Raw genomic sequence first — 23,038 nt, 5'->3', positions numbered from 1 at the left:
TCTCCTAAGATTGAAAATGCTTAGTTTGTAAATATCTTCATAATTTCTACTTTACTTCTCACAATTGATTCTCTGCCTCTGGCATCTCCTTTTCTAATCAGTTACCAAACAAACGTCAATTTTGTTTTTAAAGCAACTTTTCTTGGTAATATGAAATAGCTCCTAATCACCTACTGGGTAAACAAACTCCACAGAAAAACAGGGATCGTCACAAACTTAACCGAATCTAGCTGAGTTCTTTCTGATTTTAATAATTACTTCATCTGTGTAGTAAAATTTGAGTGTTTCCTTAAGAAACAGCTCAAATTCTAGCCATCTGAATATCCCCAAACATTCTTTTGTGCCTCCCATACTGGCGTTGCTTTTGGTGCGGGGGATATACTGGTGACTATGACAGGCAAATTCACTGCCCTCAAGAAACTTACTTTCTAGTGACAAAGACAAAGTAATCAAGTGAATGAATAGAGAAGGGATGTAGTATCTGGCTGTGTTACGCATTACACATAAAAATAAAGCAGATTAGGGAATAATTAAGAGGAGAAGGGAAGACAGGTGTTTGAGGTAGGATGATCAGGAAGGGTGTCTCTGAGACATTAACACTTTAACCATGGAATTAAATGATGTGAAGCTGGGGCTACGTGGACACCTGAAGAGAAGAGTTCTCCAGGTACAGAGGAGAAAGATGCAAACAGGGCTGAGGTAGGGACCAGCCTGGTGCTTTTGAAAAAGAGAAAGCCAGCGGGAAGCCATGCCAGTGACATGAGAATCAGAAGAAGGTGTTAGGAACCAGATCACATAGAGTCTTGCAGGCCACGGAAAAGACTGCAGAGTTTTAACTAATTGTTCTAAGAAGCGAGTGAAAGGTTTTGAGTAAAGGAATGACACGATCTGACGGATGTTTTTCAAGAGGTTATTTTGGCTACTGTGTGGGATCCAGGCTGGAGGGAGGCAGGCATGGAAGCAGGGAGACCAGTTTAGTGGCTCCTGAAGAGGTATGGCGGGTCTGGTTAGGATGGCATCTGTCGAGGTGATGAGAAGTGGCAGGTGTGACCACTGAGCCAAACGGACATACTGAGAGGTTGGTGATAAGATGTGAACGAAAGAGAAGCATAAAAAGATGACTCCTGGCTTCTTTTTTTTTTTAACTGAAGTGCAGTCAGTTACAATATGTCAATTTCTGGCATAAAACAATGTTTCAGTCATACATATAAATACATATATTCATTTTCATATTCTTTTTCATTAAAGGTTACTACAAGATATTGAATATAGCTCCCTGTGCTATACAGAAGAAATTTGTTTTTTCTCTATTTTGTATATAGTAGTTAATATTTGCACATCTAGCTGCTTTTTGACTTAAACAGTTGGGCAAATGTGGTGCCTATTTATTAACATGGGAAGTCTGCAGAAACCATGTAAGTTATAGAGAAGACGACAAGAAGTTGTTCTCAGATATAATTTGAGATACTGATTAGGCTTATGAGAAGGGTTCCTGAATATGAGGGGGCATAGAAGCATACAAGTCTTGCAAAGAGGCGAGAGTCCAGTACTGGACTGTGAATCTGAGCGTCAAACTGCCTCTGACAGTATTGACGTTGATGTTAAGCAGTGAACAGAGACTGGATATGTAGATGAAAAGGCAAGTTAAGAACCCTCAGAAGGAGCAGCCTGTAAGGTAAGAGGAAAACCAGAAGTTGCCCATGCAGTGCCATGAAGCACAGGTGTGCTGGGACACCAACTCTGAAAACAAAAAGCCCTGATTTGTAGTGCTTCCTGATTTCCTATGTAACAACTTCCACCATGGCTGATTCGAACTACCAATGGTTTAAAACCAGCTCACAAAATTTCCCAATAATCAACAGTCAGCTCTCATGGGGACGTAAGACCTGCCTCCAGCACATCCCTGAATGGAGGTCAAGTGAAGAAGGTGTGTCAAGGAGGAGGGAGTTAGACAGCAAGTCAACATGGGAACTGAAAACTGGCCACTGGATTTGGCAAGGAGGAAACTGCTGGTGATCTTGACCAAAAATGGATTGGGTAGAGTGGTAATGATTAGAAAAGACAGTGTGCAGTGGGTTGTAACAAGAATGGGATATGGTGAAGTAGAGACAATAACTGTGAGCGCCTTAGGCAGCAACAGTGTTTTATATCTCCTGGTAACATTCATCATTATATGACAAGAGCATGTGTTTTCCTTGTTTTTACATTTATTGCTGGCTCCCTCCCCTAACACACATATCAATATACAATCCATGAGTGCATAGATTGTTTTCTTTTTTGTTCATTAGTATAACCTCAATACCTAAAATAGCCCCTGATAAATCTCATATGCACTTGTGAAAAATTGCACACATAGCTATTAGTAATGATTGCTAAAAAAAAATACCGGACAGAACAGTGAGTCACCTACACATTAGAACAAGAAGACACACATACTGCTCTGGACTAGAGCTCATTTTTCAGAAGAATTAAGTTATAAGTTATAGATAACTGTTTTTAAATTAAGAATGCTTTGCCAGTATATAAACAGCTCATACAACTTAATAATAAAAAAACAAACAACCCACCCAGAAATGGGCAGAAGACCTAAATAAGCAATTCTCCAATGAAAATATACAAATGGCCAATAGGCACATGAAAAAATGCTAAAAGTCACTCATTATCAGAGAAATGCAAATCTAAATTACAATGAGATATCACCTCATACCAGTCAGAATGACCATCATTAAAAACTCCACAATGATAAATGCTGGAGAGGGTGTGGAGAAAAGGGAACCCTTTTGCACTGTTGGTGAGAATGTAATTTGGTGCAGCTGTTATGGAAAACAGTATGGAGATTCTGCAAAAGACTAAAAATATACTTACTATATGATCCAGCAATCCCACTCCTGGGCATATATCCAGAGGGGACCTTAATTCAAAAAGATACATGCACCCCAATATTCATAGCAGCACTATTTACAATAGCCAAGATGTGGAAACAGCCTAAGTGTCCATCGACAGATGACTAGATTAAGAAGCTGCAGTATATTTATACAATGGAATACTACTCAGCCATAAAAAAGAATAAAATAATGCCATTTGCAGTAACATGGATGGACATGGAGATTGCCATTCTAAGTGAAGTAAGCCAGAAAGAGAGAAAAATGCCACATGATATCACTTATATGTGGAATCTAAAAAAAAGGACACAAAGGAACTTATCTACAAAATAGAAACAGACTCATAGACATACAAAACAAACTTACAGTTACTCGGAGGGAAAGAGGGTGGTAAGGGATAAATTGGGAGTCCGAGATTTGCAGATACTAACTACTATATATAAAATAGATAAACACCAAGTTCATACTGTATAGCACAGGGAACTATATTCAATATCTTGTAGTAACTTATATTCATTTTCATATTCTTTTTCACCATATCTATGTTCATGTATGACTGAAGCATTATGCTGTACACAAGAAATTGACACAATGTTGTAAACTGACTACAGTTCAATTATATATATATATATATATATATAATTATTTTATATATATATGTATGTGTGTGTATATATATATATAATGTATATATATATATATAAAAGAATTCTCTGCCAGCCCATCAGTTACAGACTATGAAATCTGGGTCGTTTATCCAGTGGTGGGTGGTTACTAACAATGTGATGAAGAGAAGGCAGTTCTTTTCTCCCTCTAGTTGTGTGTGTGTGTGTGTGTGTGCACATGTATATATTTTCTATCAGAAGGCAGAGCTGGAGAGTGGGAAGTAACCAAAACTCTGGAATATACTCTTACAGATTTTTTTCTCTATTATCAGAGTCACTCAACAGACCTACTCTTGATTCTGCACTCTGCACTCTGCCCTTCGCATACTCAGATTTTCAAAATCTTCCCATTTATGACAGTTACTCTGACAGTACAGTGTCTGGTGATCTCTTTTTTGCTAAACTCCCACATCACTAATTGTGCCTTATGACATCTCCCCAAAGAACTGCAAGCTCTCTAAGGAGGCTTTCTGTCTCAAACTATACCCAGGACAATTATATGCACAGAGAAGTCACTTAATAAATATTTACTGATTGCATGGATATACAGATTAATAAGTGACTACAAATAATGCCTAGGCTACTAACATTTCTTTCCAGTAAGTGCCAGCACTTTTATCAAACTTTCTGGGAGGGTCTCTGTAAGTTTACTCTAAACGTCCATATGTTTTGGACTATATTCTGCTTTATCTCTAATAGCAGTGGTTTCAAACTTTACAAGGATGGATAAGGCATTACAAAAGGAAAAAAAAAAGGTATAGGAATTTTAAAAGCCATATGAAACAAATAACAATATAACAGAGAATTACTCACTTAAGCACGTGAATAGGGGTGCTTTTCCAGAACACAAGCATTACACAAAATGAGATCTTCCTATATAATAGATGCTTTAAGTCGTAACGTGAAAAAGACACATGAAGAGTAGGCTTAAAATTTTCCAGGGGAGAAAAAGCGTAGTAAACCTATACTTACTGTCTTCTATGTCCCAGCACTGCGTGATTGGGTCCCCGTACTTCACGTCTTGGCGTCTAGCTCGCCTGTAAAAAATGGATTAAACTGTTTAGAGCTTCCAGCATGATCGCTGGAAAATACAGTGTCTACATCTAACACTAGTAACAGTGGCAGGCGCAGAACCATGCTTGTTTTATACTTAGCCTAAATGCAGGTCATTATTCCAATCACTCCAGCATTAATTCAAGTATTCAAATACAACTAGTGGCAGAATGAATCCTGTTTTGGCAATAAGATGATCAGAATCTTATACTGAACTACCACAATTTTCTTTTTCTCTGACTTTGGACAAATTATTCAACAGAACAGGTTGAATATAAGTGTAAGCCAGTTTTCATATCCATCAGATGAGGGTACCTATCTCTACCCTGTTTTTCCAGTCAGTCATCGGGGAAGTACTAAGATATAAAAGAGCTTTAGTTCGTGAGTAAGAACGTACACACAAATACAAAATGACTTCGTTATTATACTGATTTGATTAAGCAATGAGATAAATATCCTTTGAAAGCGAAGTTCAAGTCTGAGATGGCATGAATGGCTAGATGTTATTTCTATCTGCTGACACACAGTTCACACTGTTTCTGTGATAGGAGTGGTGATGATAAGAATAAAATAAGGGCCTTGTGCATTATCACTCATTTTCCTGAAGAGAAAATAGTAACCATTTTACAAAAAAAGAAAAAAAATGCTACATCTAAATTAAAGAAGGCTTACACTCAGAGTACAGTTTCATTCGCCTTGGCTATTTTATGTTGCCACATCAGAGGTCAGAGATGTCCCAGTAAGCCTTCTGAGATGCGTAGGGCCTTCCTTGAGGGGAATGCTGACCGGGTGACAACCCTGTGGAAGGCTCATCTATCATACACATGTATTTCTGGGCTCACATGGACATTATGTTAGGTAAGGGAGAACATCACAGTGGCATGTCTGCAAGATCAGAGATACAGTCTTGGGAAATACAAGAAGAAAAAATTATGATGGTCAAAGGTACATAAGGTCAAGAATGTTTTTAAATCTTGGCTTCTTAAGGAACAGGAACAATTCATCAAACTGAAGGTTCATTACCAACTAATGAGCATTCTTGTTTTTTAGCTTCTGGAAGAGAAAAGCATTCCCAAAGACTCAATAGGAGAGTATATTTTTAGTCAAACTGTAACAAAATGTTGGTGACATTTTACTTTCAACTTGAAATAATGGTATCTCCCTACTTACATTTAATTCAGAGATTTTAGGGAATATAAAAAGTCTCTGAATTTTAAGCAGTATCTGATTATGTACTATCTATTCAGTCTGTGATCCCTAGAACTGACCACTTGACAAATCAGTAAAATTTCAAAAAGGTAAAAGTGTGTATGTAGGAGTGGGGCTAGCACATGCTCACCTGTTATCTTCTTTTTTAAGACAAAAAAATGAAAAAATTTTCCATATACAGTATCCTGACATTTTACCTAGAAGATGAATGCTTTGAGCAATACTTTAGAAAATAGTATTGTATTACTATAATCCACATTTTAAAATAATGATATTTCAATATATTTAGCCACCATCAGTCATATTAATGAGCATTCAGGTTGTTTCCAGTAATTCTGCTACTGAAAGGCAGTGCTGAAATGAACATCAAACATATAATTTGTGGTACTTTTGCCCGTGTGTGTGTAGAATGAATTCCTAGCTGGGTATTACTGGCCCACAATAGCATTATTTTTAAGAGCCACATAGAGCAATAAACTACAAACAGCAGGATACAGACTGCTGTTTAAGTATATCTGAATGGTAGAAACTGACCAACTTAGAGTAAAAGTAAAATTTGTACAGTCACTGGGGTGCGCTTTGAGCTGTATATACACTTTTACATACATGTATTTATACATTATTGGTAAAATAATAACTATGAGTATATATGTATTTAGAAATAAGAAGAGAAGAAGGGAGGACTGCACAAAGGGTAAAGTAGTAAAGAAAGCAAACTTTCCACAGTTTTTGACACAGACGGAGGAAAAGGACATTAACAATTTATCGGAATTTTGTAAAGTTGTGAAACTGAGGATAATCATCAGTTAGATCCATTAAACCTATAACCTGTCTTCGTTTATCACAGACCATGTTTTCTATATTTTTCTCTTTAAACTACAAGGCAAGGTACTTGTGTAAGATATTCATTGTGCAGAAAAGAAGCCCCCGTGGTAACTTGATGTGCCTCTCACCTTTTTGAAGTGGGTGCGTATCGAGAACATGCGTTTCCGTCCCAGGCACAGTAGGGGTCCCTGGCAAGACAACAGTCTGCACAAGCTTTCCCGTAAGTGCCGCATCTGTGCAAGGAGAGCTGAACCAATCCATCTCGGGACCCGATGTACAATTGTTGCTGCAAATCAGGCAAAACAAATGAATTAGAAGCATCTTTCAGACTAGTCTTAAGAACTTCCCTTTCTGGAATACCACATCACAGATCTCAGTCTGTCTCCTCGGGTGCCCTGCCCCTTATAAACACTTGCTCAGAAACCTGATGAAGAATAAGATGAGTCAATCACTTCTACCCCTGGCAGGATGATGGCTGGAGGATGTTGATGCTGAACTGGACAGCATTCTACAGAGCTAGAGTAACCTTGGCAGTAATTTAAGAAGGTCAAAAACCAGCTGCTAGACAGAGGAATTAAGATGTCAGATTCTTTCCTAATAGTTGCAAACACACTCTGGTAGATGACACCAAGCACAGATGCTAGAGGCAGCACTGATGGTCTCCTGCCACGGGTTCTTACAGAAGAGGTGACCGAAAAGAGGTTTGAAAACCTTTCCTGTAGTTTTTAACGAACCATTTCGTTTGCTAATGAAGTACAGATCCCTGAAGGAAAATGAGTTATAAGTGGGAGAGAAAGTATTTGGTATCACCGGGAAAAAAAAGCATTCAGGAGGCTTGTGGGATGACACATCACACATGAAAGCCTGCAAGGTACTGACAAGCTTAGCACATAAGATGACATTTTGAAAATAAGTCTTGCAACGAATGCACTGCTCTTTATGTGTATTTATTTGAGGGCATGTGGTGGTGGCAGGGGAGGGATGATATAAGTGAATAGACCATAATCTGTGCCTTCAAACAATGCACAATCAAGTTGAGTGGACCATGCCAGACTTTAAATGGAGGAAAAAATTCTGAGAAATAGATATTGGCACAAATATCCTATGTGTACTCAACCTTTAGAAATCTGTCTTATATCTTTACCACCCATTAAACTGTCAGTTAAGACCTCCTGGCTGCTAAATGCAATGCACATTGTTTAGTCTTTGTTTTATAAGCTAATTCTCTATAGCGTTTGACATAGTAAGACTACACCCTCCTTAAAACTGTCTTCCCTTTTTCCTCCTGTTCTCCCTCTTTATTTCTGCCCAAGACTTGTTTCCTTTGATGATTCCTTTCTTTGCATTGAATGCTGGGTATCCCTCTTTTCAATTCTCATCTTTCTCTTTGTACAAAGACTCAGAGGTATCTTGAAAACAACATACACATGCACATACCAGTTCCCCTAAATCTACTCTTCCTACCCTACCTTGACCAAGAGGCACCATCCCGGTCACCCCAGACACCCAGCTCCATCTGGGAGCTGTCTGTGAATCTTCTTTCTTCTCCTTCAGTGCCACCTTATCTCTCCGTCCTCTCATGTAGAGCTAATCTATTTCCGCCTCTCCCTCGCCACTGCCAGTCACAGTCCTTATCGTTTCTTCCCTGGATCACTTGTCAGTGTCCTAATATTTCCACTGGCTTCAGTCTTGTTTTCCAGCAACCCCACCTCTACCCCAGGACTCAGTCCATCCTCCACACTGCCGCACCTCAGTGATCTCTCTAAAAGGAAGAATCTCATCAGGAAATGTTTGAAATCTCTCAAAGTTTTCATTGTCTTGGGTAAACTTGTTCAACTTCTCAGGAGGGCTGACACATAAGGATGTGTCTCCTCTTGCTCTGTCTTACTTCCCCAGATTCATTTCCAGCCTCCCTGCCCCTTGAGCACACATATGCTCTGTGCTGTAGTTGCACACAAATGTTAGAATCTCTCACTCTTAACACCTTCTCAGATGTTCCCCTCTTCTGTCTGACATACACTTCCCCATTGCATCATCCCTTTTTATTTATCTGGTTAACTGCAGCATCCTTCCGAGCTCGAGTTACCTGTCTCTTAGCTACATGCCCCTGCTCCCCCAGCTCCCTCTGAGACCGGTTCCTCTCCGCTCTGTCTCCCTACGACACGGTTCCATTATCACTGGTTTGTCAGCATGCCCCCGTGTCTCCCACTTCCACCATGAGCTTCTGGAGGTTAAGGGCTATGTCATTCATCCATCTCTGTACCCTCCGAGGACAGTAGTAGAACTAAATCTTGAATGAGTGAAGAAATTAACAGAAAAGAATGAAAAGAAACCCTTTAGGTCTTTTTCCTAATAATCCCCGGACCATACTAGGCCTAGGGGATTAAGACAAGTTTGGCAACACCTTAATGTTGAACATATTCTCTAGCACACGACTTTCTTAAATCTTAGGGGCACATACAGAAATGGTAATGCAGGTCTGAATCTCTGGAATCAGCAGAGATTTGGAGTATTATATCCAAGAACTATGACATCACATTAAATATTATTGTTGTTATTAGCTGCCATTCACTTCACACTCAGAAGGCACCAGGTCTCTGCTTAGAATTTTGCATGCAGTATCCTATTTATTAGGAGGTAGATAGTATTTTTCTAGCTTTACTGTTGAGAAAATTGATTCCAGGAATGAGATATTAATTGGAAGGTTGACTGTTGGGCTATTTGCCACTGCAGTCCATAGTCTAACTCCTACACTCCTTGATTAAAAAACATTTTTAATGATTGAGGCTAGTATTCTACATGGATTTCTTATAGCCTTGAAAGAATGACATCCTTACGAGGCTAGGAAAGTGAGCTTAATTTTCAAGAGCCAAGGGAAAGGGAGAATGTATTATTCAATTAATAAAATTGGGTTCCATGTCTCTTAAGGCAAGGCTGAAACAATGGCCTGTAATCAGTTACTGAGGAAACAAACATTTCAAGTTTTTTACGCTATTCATAATTTAACTTCCAATTTCAATTAATTTTCCCTAAAATGAACTTTGATTCAAGCAATATGTTGCTTTCGTGGGTAATTTTTACCCAAAAATTAGGAAGTACCTGCTTCAGAGACAACTCCATGTTCAAGATGATTGATGAGTGCTGAAAAGGAAAGTTAAATGTTAGTAAAGATAATCACTAACAGTCTTTTATTTATAAGTAGTCAATATTTTGTTTTATCTTATACCAAAGATCATAGGAATAAACTTCAAGGCTCTGTTATATAGAGAAGAAAAGGATCTCAATGTTTGGTCTTTCCTTCCCATGTGTAGTGATTCAACCTTAATAGAAATTATCAAAATAGTTATTTTTAAATCTTATTAAAGAAAAATTACCTAACTGTATGAGGAGACACTCTGCATTGAGAACAGTTCCAAGTTACCACAGGTTTCTCCCTTTTCTAAATCTGCTTATCTTAACTGCTTCCATATAATTCAAACTAGTGTTGACAAGAACATCTCCATAATTATTTATTACCTCTTTCTGCTCTTACTTAGATCAGTAGTTCAAACACTTGTTCAAGTAGCAGAGCTCTGAAAAGTTACAGTGCTCCTTGTGGGTGAACACAGTCCTTATAAAGCACTACAAGACACTGATGCTCATAATTTCATGATATGAACTAGGGCCAAGTTTTATTGGTATAAAATATCCCTCTATGCATACAGTATAAAATTAGAAACATGAACACAAAAGTTACCAAACTAAAAGGATGGAGTGTTTAACAAAGTTTTCATCTCTCTCTGTATCTATATTGCTTGCTATTCATTCATTCCTTAACCTGCCAATATTTACTAATCGATAAACAGTAGCAGATTTTTTTTTAAAAAATTAGAAAATATATTAAAAAATGAAAAGAAAAATGTTAAATGAGAAACTTCTTTCCAATAACTTTTTTTATGAATTAAGAAAACAGGTTCATGACTGAATCTTAACTGGGGAATCCCAACAGTTCGTCCTGACCACTAACAACCGCTCAGGAGACCTACTCTAACATGTGTTGTGGAGGCTTTACTTCTGGCCTCTGGGTTCACACTTGCATCTGACGTCGATTTTTCCCTTAGGAACCACCTAAGATTTTGTTTCTGTCAGATGCCAGATAGCAGGTCTTGTTCTTGTTAACTCCTTGATCGCTGTGATCATCACAATGTAAACAGGATTCTGTGGAGCCCAGCCTACCAATAACGTGAGCCCCTCACACTGGAAGACTCTACTGGCTCTTAAGGTGATAGATGTTTACACGGAAACAGTCTATTTTAATGAGCTGTCTCAACAAAAATGTTATGAAAGACACAGCATATTTTTAAAAGCTTTTCTAAGAAATGCAATTTTATTTTAATTTAATTTTTAGAAAGTAACTTTAAATTGAATTTTGTTGATGTACAGAGAATGCCGCAATTCAAATTTACTGCTCAAAGTCTAAAGACATTCCCCAAATCTGGAGATCTATTATTTCAGACCTACTAACTCTTTTGGTGGTTGAGGGGAATTTAGCATACATAAAGACTTACTATGATGCACCTTTAAAAAAAATTTCCTTACAGTAATGCAGGGACATATGATTTATACACACTCTACCAGTTTTCTCAAATTCAACTGAAGAAAAATTGGGAAGTAAAATGTACAAAGTAGAAAAGCATCTGGATAGTCAAAGAGACCGCAGGCTTTCATGTGCTGCGGCCGTTTGTCCGACCATATGCTTAGAGAAGCCAGTAGTGAAGGGTAATCTCGGAGCCCCAAGTTAGGTGATAGCTTACAGAGGAAAATGGGTCCCATTCTTACTTGCTTTTAACATTTTTTGCCTTCGCTTACAGAAAAGAAAAATAAAGGAGGTAATTGCAAAGAATTCTCTAGGAAAGGTGATGATATATGAAGACAAATGTGCCCTACGTCAAGAACTGCTCCGTGTCAGCATCTCTTGTCCAGGAACTCTGGCCCGAGTCTTACCTTGAAGACCTGTAACTCCTCCAGTACTACCTCTTCCATATTCCACTTCTCCTTTGAAATGCTGACCACTTTCAGGACTGTTCCAATGTCTGAAAAAATACATTACCCATGATCCTGCTGTGTCTACTTCAATGTTTAGTTAAGCATTTTCCTAGCAACCTTCAACATTGCTGCCCTCAGTTTTTCAATGCCTTTAAGAAATCAGGTTAAATAAAGCCTGCAGGAAGTGAAGCTTATTGTATATAATTCCTCCCTTCTGAAATATTATAGCTTTCAGTTCATAAAATACATATTCATAAAGAAAATATTAAAAGGCACATACTCAGAGTATATTCCTACCATAAGGAATATATATGTCTCCTTTAAATCTTAGTTGAAATGGTAACAAAAAGGGAACAACATTTTTGGAACTTAATTTAAAAGGATAAAATATATTAAAATAACGTATTTTCTCTCTCTTAGTGTAAGAAATATTTACTCAGTACTTATCTGATTCACCATGAAAGGCAAATAGATATATTTCCAAAAATCTTAACAAATGGAAGAGAACTCATTGGAACTACTTACAAGGGGGAAGTGGTAGCTCACTAACCAATGTATTTTACTTACAGAAACATAATTAGTGGGCTAGAAAATGAAATTTAAAAAAATTATTTTAGTTCAGTGTAAAAGACTATCACAAGTTTAATAATATAAACCCAGGATTGACATTAGGAAAGACACCTTAAATATAGCATCTTACATTGCAGTTCCACAAGGTGACGTTATGACAGAAAGATGAATAAGAAAAAAAGATCTCATTTGGAAATTAATGTATAGATTGATCTAGACAAAAAAAAAATTAAAAAATAGATGCCTTTAAACTTTAAGCACTGAAGTTGGAATCTATTAACATGTATGGTAATGATCCTGTTTACACAAATAGTCTGGATTGTTTAACTCTGCTACGTTTTAAAATGAAGATCTTTGGAAAAATATTAAATATTCATTTTCCAAATGTCATAATTGAAAATCTATCCACCTTAATAGCCTTACAATTTTCTCAGTAAAAGTTAGGTAGCACCACCTAGTGGCTAAGCGGCATTTCTGACACTGAACTGTGGAAGAACTAGCAGTGAGCTTTGGGTGGGCAGTGCAACTAAGTGGCAAACTCATTAGAATTCATGACAAACTAATTATTTCATGTTTTGACCCTTCAGTAGTAATCTCTGTAGTCTTGACAGCATCACTCATTTTCCTGGGCCTCGGTACTGCCATCTGCAACAGTCAGGTTGGACAACTGGTGTTCTTGAAAGTCCTCTGAGTCTGTCCTACGGATGCTTCCCGATAAGCCTAACTTCTGTAAAACGAATATTTTTCAAATAAATAATTCTAATTAAAATTCATCTGTGGTCCTAAAAACCTATTTCAATAAAAATGCCCATTTCTTTAAAAACCTATCAATTTCTATGTCTTTATGCAGTGCTTGCTCCATCAAAGTACATAACATCCAGGATGCAGTGCTTTTGTTTTAATGATACATGTTATCTTTCCTGCCATTAGAATTCCTATGACATTTTCAGATACTACTTTTTTTGAGATGTACCAAATAAACAATACTTCTTCCTCTAAAAAAAAAAAGTGATCATTTTATAATTACTGAATTGGCAAGCAAAAAATAAGCAGATAAGATGGGCTCTAATAATGAAAGTGATGCCTGATCCTCAAAATTCAAGGACAGAAAAAATAATTACCGAGAAGTTTCTACTTTAAGATCTTTACAAATTTATGACTAACTTTTTTGAAAAGCCATCTTAAGTCAGCTAAGTCAATGATTCTCAAAGTTGGGTGAAGGGATCCTTTGGGGTAAGGTTATCAAATAAATACCTCTGTAGAGAGAGGGAAATGGGACTTTTGAAAATAAACATTGCCCACTCACTTAATTTCAGTCCACTGTCATTAAACAAATAACGTATTGAGAACCACCTCAACTACAGCAGGCACACTGCAGTCATAATACAGAAATATATGCTGAAATCTCATATAACATAAATGGAGGCGCCTGGAAGATATTTGTGACTGTCAGAGGCACATGTTAAGCAATTTTAAACTAAACACACTGACTAGGTATTAACTAATAATTACTGTTTGATTTTGGCCAATACATTTTTATGAAGTTTTCATTTTCTTTGTCTAATAATGAAAAATTCCTTTGCAAGAAAGCACAATCTGGTTCCAGCATACCTGTTCCAAGAAACATTACGTCATACTGGCCGTCTTCTGCGACAACGTGATCCACCACGATCTGTGTCAGTCTGTAATCCACATTGATGCGCTTGAACGTTGGTCCTCCCACAACTGGATAGACTGATTTATACATCACAGGGTGCCGCTTTATGAAACTGATGACATCATCTGGGAAATCTCGGGTGGACTTAATCAGTGGGTCATAGGTTTTGCTTGGACACTGAAAAGAAATGAGGAGGGAAGTAGACACTGTTCATGCACCTGAGAAATTACACTGCTAATAAAGTTTTTAAGGCTGATCATTAATAATATTAAAGGAATGGTCAACAGGACCGCTATGAAATCACATGTACATGTAAATAAATGCAGTTTATCTTGAGTGTATTTAAATCCAGTTTTTGCTTTCAAAATATTATAAATTATTACAATAAAATATTATTCAGCCACACACAAAAATGGAATCTTACTATTTGCAAAACCATGGATGGACCTTGAGGGCATTATGCTAAGTGAAATAAGTCAGATAAAGACAAATACCAACTGATCTCACTTACATTAACAAACAAAAGAGCTCATACAATGAACAGATTGGTGGTTGCCAGAAGTCGGGTGGAGGGTGGGTGAAATGGGTCAAGGGGGTCAAAAGGTACAAAATCCCAGTTATAAGTCCTGGGGATGAAATGTACATCATGGTGACTATAGTTACTAATACTGTATTGCATATTTGAAAGTTGCTAAGAGACTACATCTTAAAAGTTCTCATCACAAGGAAAAAAATATGTAACTATGTTAGTGACTGATGTTAACTAGACTTCTGATTATTTTCCATTACATACAAATATTGAATCATTACATTGTACACTTCAAGCTAATATGTTGTATGTCAGTTATATCTCAGTAAAACATTAATTGTACACATATTTTAAATCTTTTATCAATGTCCAGCTGGGCTCTTACTTTCAAAATACTCTTTTCAGTTGCAGTAGCATAAATGAAAATTTATAATTCCAATCCCAAGACAATGTCTTTTCTTCCAAGAAGGCTGACTTCAGAAAACTGAATACAAAACCCCCACGCTAGGTATTTCCATTGTCTTGAACTGTTCTTTTGAATTAACCTCAGATCTCAAAAGACAACTGACTTTGCTTGTTGGCAGATAGAATGGCTAATGGTCATCACAGAGAACCTTCTGAAACAAATTATCCTGCTTTTTAAAGCTTCACAATGTTTCCTCCAAAAAAAAAAAAAAAACTAAATTATATTCATTTACCTGTATTTTCTAAAGTTTCCACAGTGAGCTCTTTTCTTATGAAGATACATGGAATTTGAGTTGAAATAATTAAGACAGTAATCTATATATGCCATTATATTAAATTTCCTTTAATTAATGTAAAATTTCAGTTTTAAATTAAAACCAAGATTGTTAAAATGGAACAAATCAACATGTCATAAAATTACTTGTAGAAGAGTTTTAGTAGCTTGACATAATTATCTAGTTTTTCATAACTAGTGTGAAAATTTATTGTGAATAATTCAACAGCTCTTCCCTGAAAGAATCTGTGGGGAAACCCTCAGGGAATTTTTCACTTCTGTCTAAAATTGATTCTTGTGTGCTTTTTGGCATCCACTAACTCAGCAGTTAGCAGACCCTGCCCCCTGGTGGTAAAAGTAAAAAGTTCACACTGGTACAAATTAAATGAATTTGATGTGCCTCTATGCAAAAACATGAAGAGACTTGCGTCAGAATTTCATACATTTTTTTTCCCCAGCAGATACCTCCCCTACCACACGCTAAATCTATTTTATGATTTTATTATATTACAATTTAGGAAGTTATCTCAGAGAACTCTTCTGTAGTAGCACTTGAATTCTTGACTGGCTAATACATCATTTTGGAATGGAAAAGTTTGGCTATATGACGCAGGCATAGAAAAGAAAATGAGCTACATTGAGGAAAGTTGGTAAGAAAGTGCTGCTTTCTACCTATTTTACTTTGTAGACAAACTGGAAAAAATCTCCACTGACCTGAGCCATTATACACAACACTGATTAGAATCTTGTCAAGGCTCCAAATCTGTACTTCTCGGTCAGTAACATTCACAAGGGACAGTCTCAGGGAACTAAAGCTACTGGAGTTAGTCACCATATATGACCCCGACCTCAAATTTTACCGCAATAAAATCGTAAGTAGTTCACCAAATTACAAGAAATATCAAAGAAGTTGTACTTCAAAAAAAATCTGTTAATGATTTTCTATAAATAATTTGAGAATATCTTTTATCTTTCAGAAAAATCTTGCCTGTCTGAGCTTCAGAAGCTGATCTGTTCTTGGTATCTAGTGACTTGTCCCAGGTCTGCACTGAAGAGGTTAGAAATGTCCTAGAATGTTAGCCATTTGGTGACTCCTGAGCGTATTCTTAACTGAGTGTTGGAGTAAAGATCTCATTGTTTCTACCGTTTTGCCTTCAGCAAAGTGGAATCTGTCAACTCAGTAATGGAAGGCACCCTATGTTAAACAGATTAAGCTGTGACTCAAAATGGATATGGAGCTCGAAAGATGATACAAAGCTCTTGCCCAATTACAGGCTGCATGTTTGAGGCTCAGTCAAAAGCCATTCATAGTGGGCTTATCACTTACAATGCCTGCGGTACTAACTGTGGGTCTATCATTAAAATCAAAGCAAATGTGAGCTTTTTGGCCTGCATTACATTTTTGAGACAGCCCTCCAACTTAATAAAAACATCTTTTGATTTTGTAGCTGCAGTCATGCAGTAGCCAGTATTTCAAAAGAAATAATATCCTGCCATTCAAGCCAGTTTTTGGTATCAGATTTTCAAATCCCAAGAGATTTCAATGTGAGAAAGTATAGGGGAATGACGCTATGAACATTTAACAAAGAAACACAATTTTCCTCACTGCTCACCTCTGACAAAAAAGTTTAAGGATAATAAAAATGTAAGAAAAAAAAAAAAAAAAGAAGAGAAGGAAGACCTGGTTTCTATTGAGTATTATAAATGATCTTTGAAGATGAATTTTTTCATGCGGCCGCTTTTCCGTATGGCATGTTGCCAGTGTTTGGATAAGATCTTTACCCTCTAGGTTGCTGTGTGTGATCTCTCCAGTCCCCGTCTCCACTCTGCTTTCACAAATGAAAGTGATTTGGTAGAGATACTCCCCGAGGTTTAAGATAGTACAGTCAGAACCACATATTGTTATTTTAGCACATGAAAAACGAGTGGAATGTTTCCTTTGACATTGTATAGCTGCGTCCGCACACAGATCTAAAAATAACTTGAGAAGCCAAGCATCTTATGCAGGTAAATGGAAAGTAGGAGAGAAAATTTCCATGAAGGAAAAAGCGTGTGGAAAAATGCTACATCTAAATAGCCATATCCAATTACTTTCCTTCCACAAATTCTAGAAAATTTTCCAATTGCAGCAGCTATACATCCCAGGTATTAAAAATCTAGTGAGTTTTTCTCTGTAAGTCTGTACTTTAAGTTCTCCCTGCTGACACAGTCCATCTGCATATACTGTAGAGGGCCCTAGAGTTCTGCCTCCAGCTTTCTAACACTTGCCTGACTTCCATCACTTCAGCTCCTGCGACTTTAAGAAGGAAACCAAGGAACTTATCTGTGTCTCCACCTACCATTTCAAAAACCTCTTAAGACAGTTTAAAATGTGAGGGGGCAAAAAGGACAGAGCTATTACCCAAACTCTAAAATGTCAGTATCTTGCTAGAAACAATACCAGCACAAGAGCAGGAGAGAAGAGGACCTGGCGGGGAAGCTCTGAGATGAAAGGGTAGGCCCGGAGGCAGCAAGCCCTGGTCCAGCGCCCGTCTCCCTCGCTGGCTGCCACCCTGACTAGGTGTGAGCACATTACGTTTGGCAGGGCTGCGTGTTTATAGGGGATCTTTAGTCCTGCAGTGGGAAGCAATGGATAAGGGGAGAAAAACGGGTTATGTCTAATGAGAGGACTTTGCCCCTTGGCAGGGCCCCAGACAGCTGCGACAAGTTTCCTCCCCCTGCAGCTTTGGGCTACTCTGCTGCAGCCTCCTTTTAAACAAATCAGAGGGCCACTAATGTGAGGGAAGACTGGCACGAGGAACGAGTGGAACCAGGCTTTCAATTTTTAGCAAAATGGGAAAATTAAGCTAAACATGTCAACAAGTTCGCTTTGTTTAATTTATAATGTAAAACATGCAGATGTAATAGGTGCCAGCCTATCCCTCTGCTTATTTTTCTAAGAGTCAGTTAATAACATGTATGAAAAAAGAAAGATGCTATATTCAGTACAAGACACAGAAAGGTTGGGGGTATAAATATACAGGTCAATCTACCTCTCTTTTTTTTTAAGGTTCTTTTTTCCAAGGAATTTCTGTACCTCAAAAAATGAAAACACTATTAAACATAGTAAGTGGGTATTAATCATGTTAATATTAATCATGTTAAGTGTTTTCATCACAATAATTTTTTTCAAAAAGTACTTTCTTCTCACCTTTCTGTAAGAGAATGGTTTAAAAACTGAAGCTCACTTTTAAGTAAACGTGCATTAATGTTTACGTTCATGTATAAATCATCAAACACCTTTATCAACACAGAATAAAACTACAGAGTAAATTTTAAATAATAAATCAAACATCAAAAACAACATCTTCTGCCTTTGCAGATCTTCCCCAGATTCTGTTATTTTGGGTCTGATCTCAGTTTGGTTTCCGCATCTGACCTGTGTTACTCACTGTATGGATTCTTCCATGCTGCATTTCACTTGGAACTTATTACTAAGACTCAGCAGTTCAATAATAATTGAAAAAGCCTATCTGAACAAAATACAGTCTGTGCAGACATTCTGTTTGGACACCAGAGGGCAAAAGAATCATATGCAGTGAAGGAATTCTGTTAGAGTAATTCTGTGCATTCTTGAGTTTCCAGACTTATTAACATTGTGGAGTAGTGCTGTCACTCCAAGACTAGGAGTTCACGTTTGACTTTGTATCACAGGAAGTACAGAAGTCTGTCAAATTTTTAAAAATTAAGTAGCTATGACACACAGGAAGTTCTAGTGTGTATTTACCGGAGTGAGTGTTTCACCAGAAGGCACTTTGGGAGAACAACTTCGAACTCACCCTTAGCAGCATGGACGAGAAAAGATACACCCAAAGGTGGTTTTTAAAATAATCTATTACAAATTTTTAACCTAAGTGGAAAACGGCTTTCAGTAAAGATCTTGACATTTCAACAGAAAGCAAATTACTCAGCAACGCTTTTTTAAAGTAAGATGTGTTCCCCCAAATTAGAATAAAAGAGATGGCAAATGCAATAAGGCTTTGACACTTGATCATCATTTTTGTAGGGAACAGATCACTCCCTGGTGAAACAAGGGAAGGTTCTGTCTGGCTGTTCGATTTTATCACTTTGAAGGCAGAACGGCGTGGAGGTTGATGGCATTTGACTTGGAGTATGTGGGTCTCAGCTGAATCCCAGTCTCACCATCTCAGACCATGAGACCCTGAGCACATGCTTACCCTCACTGGGCTTCTTCTTACCTATAAAAGTGGATAGTAATATCTACACCGTTCATTTTGTTTCTAAGGATGTACTAAGATAACAGAGAAGTCTTTACCACTGACTCTGATCATGAGATGGGCTCAATAACGGTTTTTGACTAAAATTTCCAAACCAGAGGTTTGTAGAAGATAAGAAACGTCTTAGCATCACTTAAACAAAAATTGCTGAGATTAGGCTGCTTAAAAAAAAAAAAAAAAAAAAACACATGAGCAAGAATGTCAGGAGAATATGTAAAAACTAAATGCAGCCAGTTTGAGATAGGGCATTCAGTAGTATATCTAGCAGATGAATTTAGGGGAGAGGTGAATACTGGAGAATATTAAAGAACAAAGGAGAGAGGACTGGTCAGAAAACCCCAACTCCCCTCTTCATTCTGCTGTGTTTGGTGACATGATACTGAGAAAGTTATTATTCTGGGCATTTGCTTCCTTCCCTGTACAACGAGGCTGAATTGCATGGTCTCTCTCATCCATTCTGGTTCTTGGATTCTCAAACTTAACAAGAGCCCTTATTTGATACACCACGGAATATAATGTCAGTTATTAAATGACAGCTATTTAAATATGTTAGTTCATTAAAAGCATATTTGTGTAACAAATTTTCATATCAGATAGCACCAACCCTCCAAGTGTAAAACATAATGTGAAAAATCTGAGTAAGAGCAAATAAAATTAAGACATCATGTTAAAAATAACTCAAGAATTAATGAAGCAAAAGGTTAAAATGTATGTATGGTTTCAGACACCTTCTAATTTGGTCACAGATTTCATGGAGAATACAAAACTAACTGGTTATTTAGAAATAACTGGTCTCCTTTGGTTATGGTAGCTTTCTTGATACACATGCAAATCTTTCAGTGGGAGTGGTCATCACTATTCTTACACAGAACCAAATGGAAAAAGATAGTCAATAAAAAAAATAGTTTAAAAATACCTCAGTGATATTATTTTACACAAATAAATTATTTAGCTTATCTGGCTGCTCCTCATCTAAAACCAACACAGACATAATCTGAGTTTAGCTCAGAACAAGAAAGAACGCCTCTTTTAACCCAAACTACAAAGAAAGATAAATAATCTCTGACAGTAACTAGGATATATTTTTCTTTCCCTAAATGCTATGAAAGGACATAATGTACCTGATCAAACAGAGTGTTCTGCTGCAGTCCCCCCAAGGGAGGCTTTGTCGTCTTTTTGTCTCTGCTACCAACAGTGTGAGTATGGGCCAACCGATTAAAGGTTAGTTAAAAGGCATAATTTTCAAAGCTTAGTCTCAGATGCAAATGTGTTGACACATTTACAAAAGCACAGAGATTCTGTGAGAAATACTGATGTTTAGAAAGGATAAAAGAATAACTTTGTTAAATGTCACTTCATTATGCCTGATACTATTATTCCTTTTCTAAACTGTTAAAGAGAAGTATTTTTTGGTAGTTTGGATGCAGCTTCTTCCTTAGATAACTTTGAACCCTTCAAGAAAATATCTACAGTGTAACCATTGTGTATTTGGAGTACTCCAACAGCGAAGGATGCTCTGGTCAACATAATGTGGTGCTTCTTTTGATGAAAACCTCTCCTCGCTGACATTTATGTTTCCTCTGGGGGAGGGGGTCACTTACGCGTGGGAGAGGTGACCTGCGCTAACGGGGAAAGTCATGTAACGTGGGCAGTTGTCTTTAAGCACCAAGACAGTCACAGCTCTCTCCGGCAGGACCAGAGATGTGGTAACCACACGCACCTCTGCAGCACCTCCAACCTGCACTGTCACTGGAAAGTGACAGTGAGCTGGATGTATCGGCAGGAGGTCATTTTGAGGACTAATTTCCACATCTTAGTATTAGAAGAGTCAACTACTGTACAGAGGTAGGCAAATCATTTTCTGGAATTAATGCAGATGGTTTTAGTTCCAAGTTCTTTCTCCAGTAACATCCAGATAATTGAATCTTTTTTTTAATGGCATGAATGGTCCCAGTCTTTATTTTTTAAAACAAACTCATGTAGAAAGAACTCAGAATGAGTCTATGATACTTAACAACAAAAGTATGGTAAAATTCTCCCAACTAGAGATCCCCCTGAATTTTAACCATCCTCTTCAAAAAAAAAAAAAACCCTCAAACTTCATATGTATACATACATATATATATTTCATGTAGATATATAATGACTATACATTACATATATAGTATGTATATTCAGTAAAAGATCTTTTGTGGAAGAGAAAATAGATATAATTTAACATACACATTTATCAATATAGTATCAGAGTTCAAGGACTAAGAGCTTGGACTCTGTCACCAGAAGACCCGGGTTTAAAACTCAACTGCACCGCTTACTAGCTTCCTGACGCTGGGCAAGTTACTGCACCTCCCTGTGCCTGAGCCTGCTCACCTGTGACCTGGCATGAATAATAACAGCACTTGCTTCACAAAGTCATTATAAAGATTATATTAAGATTTGTAAAGAATTCAGAAAGCCTGGCTACCAGCTATTTCCCCTTTAAGAACAAACATAGGAAAAGATAAAAAGTAGAATTAGATGGGTTAAGTCAACAATTTTTCTGAGATTTTGATGATTATTTTAGAGCTCGTGGTAGAAATATTCATAATGTATCCTAAATTTTTTAAAAAAGACATTTTACCTTTATATTTGGTCAGTTAACCACTCCTAAAATATTTAAATAACAAACTGTTTTAACCACATCATCAAAAGCCTTCCATTTATAATGCACATACAGATTTTAAAAGTTTTTTTAAACAGATGCATAAACTCTAAAACACATTTCTTACTTGTTTTATTGTTTTATCTCTGCTCGAAACATGATTTATGCTATTTGAATAGAATTTTGGACTCAGAATTCTCTGGATCTTTTCCACATCTAAGATATGCAAATAATTCCAAAGTGCAACAGGACAAATAAAGTATGAATGCAGAACGAGGGGTGGTCATTTAAATGAACGATTATAGGTGATGTAGTCTTTTTAGAGTAGAAGTGGGGACAAGAAGCCTCCAGCTATATGCGGAGCTGTATGTGAGGAATGAATGCTAATATTCCATCTAACTTGGAATATTTGTCATTAGAGATACCACATCGTTTTGACAATTCTATAGACATATTGAAGGTAAACACTATATTCTCAGGGTAGTCTGCTCCTTACAGTATAGTCCATTGTTTCCTGTAGTACTTAAAATTCTTACTCAAAAGAAAACTGTTAAGTTCCAGTGTAGGCCAGACATGCTAATACATCACTGTAAATAAATAATTATTATTTTAAAAACCACAGTGCATGTTGCTGTGGTGATTAGCATAGTTTATTCTAATAGAATTAGGAAGAGAATTTGGGCTTAAGAAAATAATTTGATTACTAAGTTGGATACATACTGTGCCAGGTCGGGGGTATGGGATTCTTCCATCATACTGCACCCAGCGATGGTCTGCGCTTTCCTTATGAGCATATGGACCATTGAAGACTGCTCTGATGTCAGCCATGCTATACACACACACAGCAGAGCCTTTGAAGATGGAGCTGGAAAAAAAAGCAACATGATTCAATCATTCACAGGTTCATTCAGTGGACAGTTATTGAGCACATGCTGTTGCCAGGTGCTGTGGACAAATTTATTCAGG

General features: G+C 37.2%; 1 protein-coding gene across 4 annotated transcripts in view; it reads right to left on the bottom strand.

The window, feature by feature from the left end:
- Nucleotides 1-23,038, bottom strand: part of SEMA3D (semaphorin 3D) — a 178,448-nt gene that overhangs the window by 13,093 nt on the left and 142,317 nt on the right. For all 4 annotated transcript variants that reach the window (XM_032484096.1, XM_032484099.1, XM_032484100.1 and 1 more), the window contains 6 exons: nt 22,793-22,937; nt 13,841-14,063; nt 11,618-11,706; nt 9,734-9,775; nt 6,763-6,920; nt 4,520-4,584 (listed from right to left, as the gene is read on the bottom strand). In XM_032484096.1, the coding sequence (XP_032339987.1) occupies nt 4,520-4,584; nt 6,763-6,920; nt 9,734-9,775; nt 11,618-11,706; nt 13,841-14,063; nt 22,793-22,937 (722 nt within the window). The remainder of the gene's footprint in view (nt 1-4,519; nt 4,585-6,762; nt 6,921-9,733; nt 9,776-11,617; nt 11,707-13,840; nt 14,064-22,792; nt 22,938-23,038) is intronic.

This window comes from Camelus ferus, chromosome 7 (assembly GCF_009834535.1).
Source record: "Camelus ferus isolate YT-003-E chromosome 7, BCGSAC_Cfer_1.0, whole genome shotgun sequence".
NCBI lineage: Eukaryota > Metazoa > Chordata > Mammalia > Artiodactyla > Camelidae > Camelus > Camelus ferus.
Note: the sequence above shows the minus strand (reverse complement) of the source record. Positions and strands in the feature narration are given on the sequence as shown.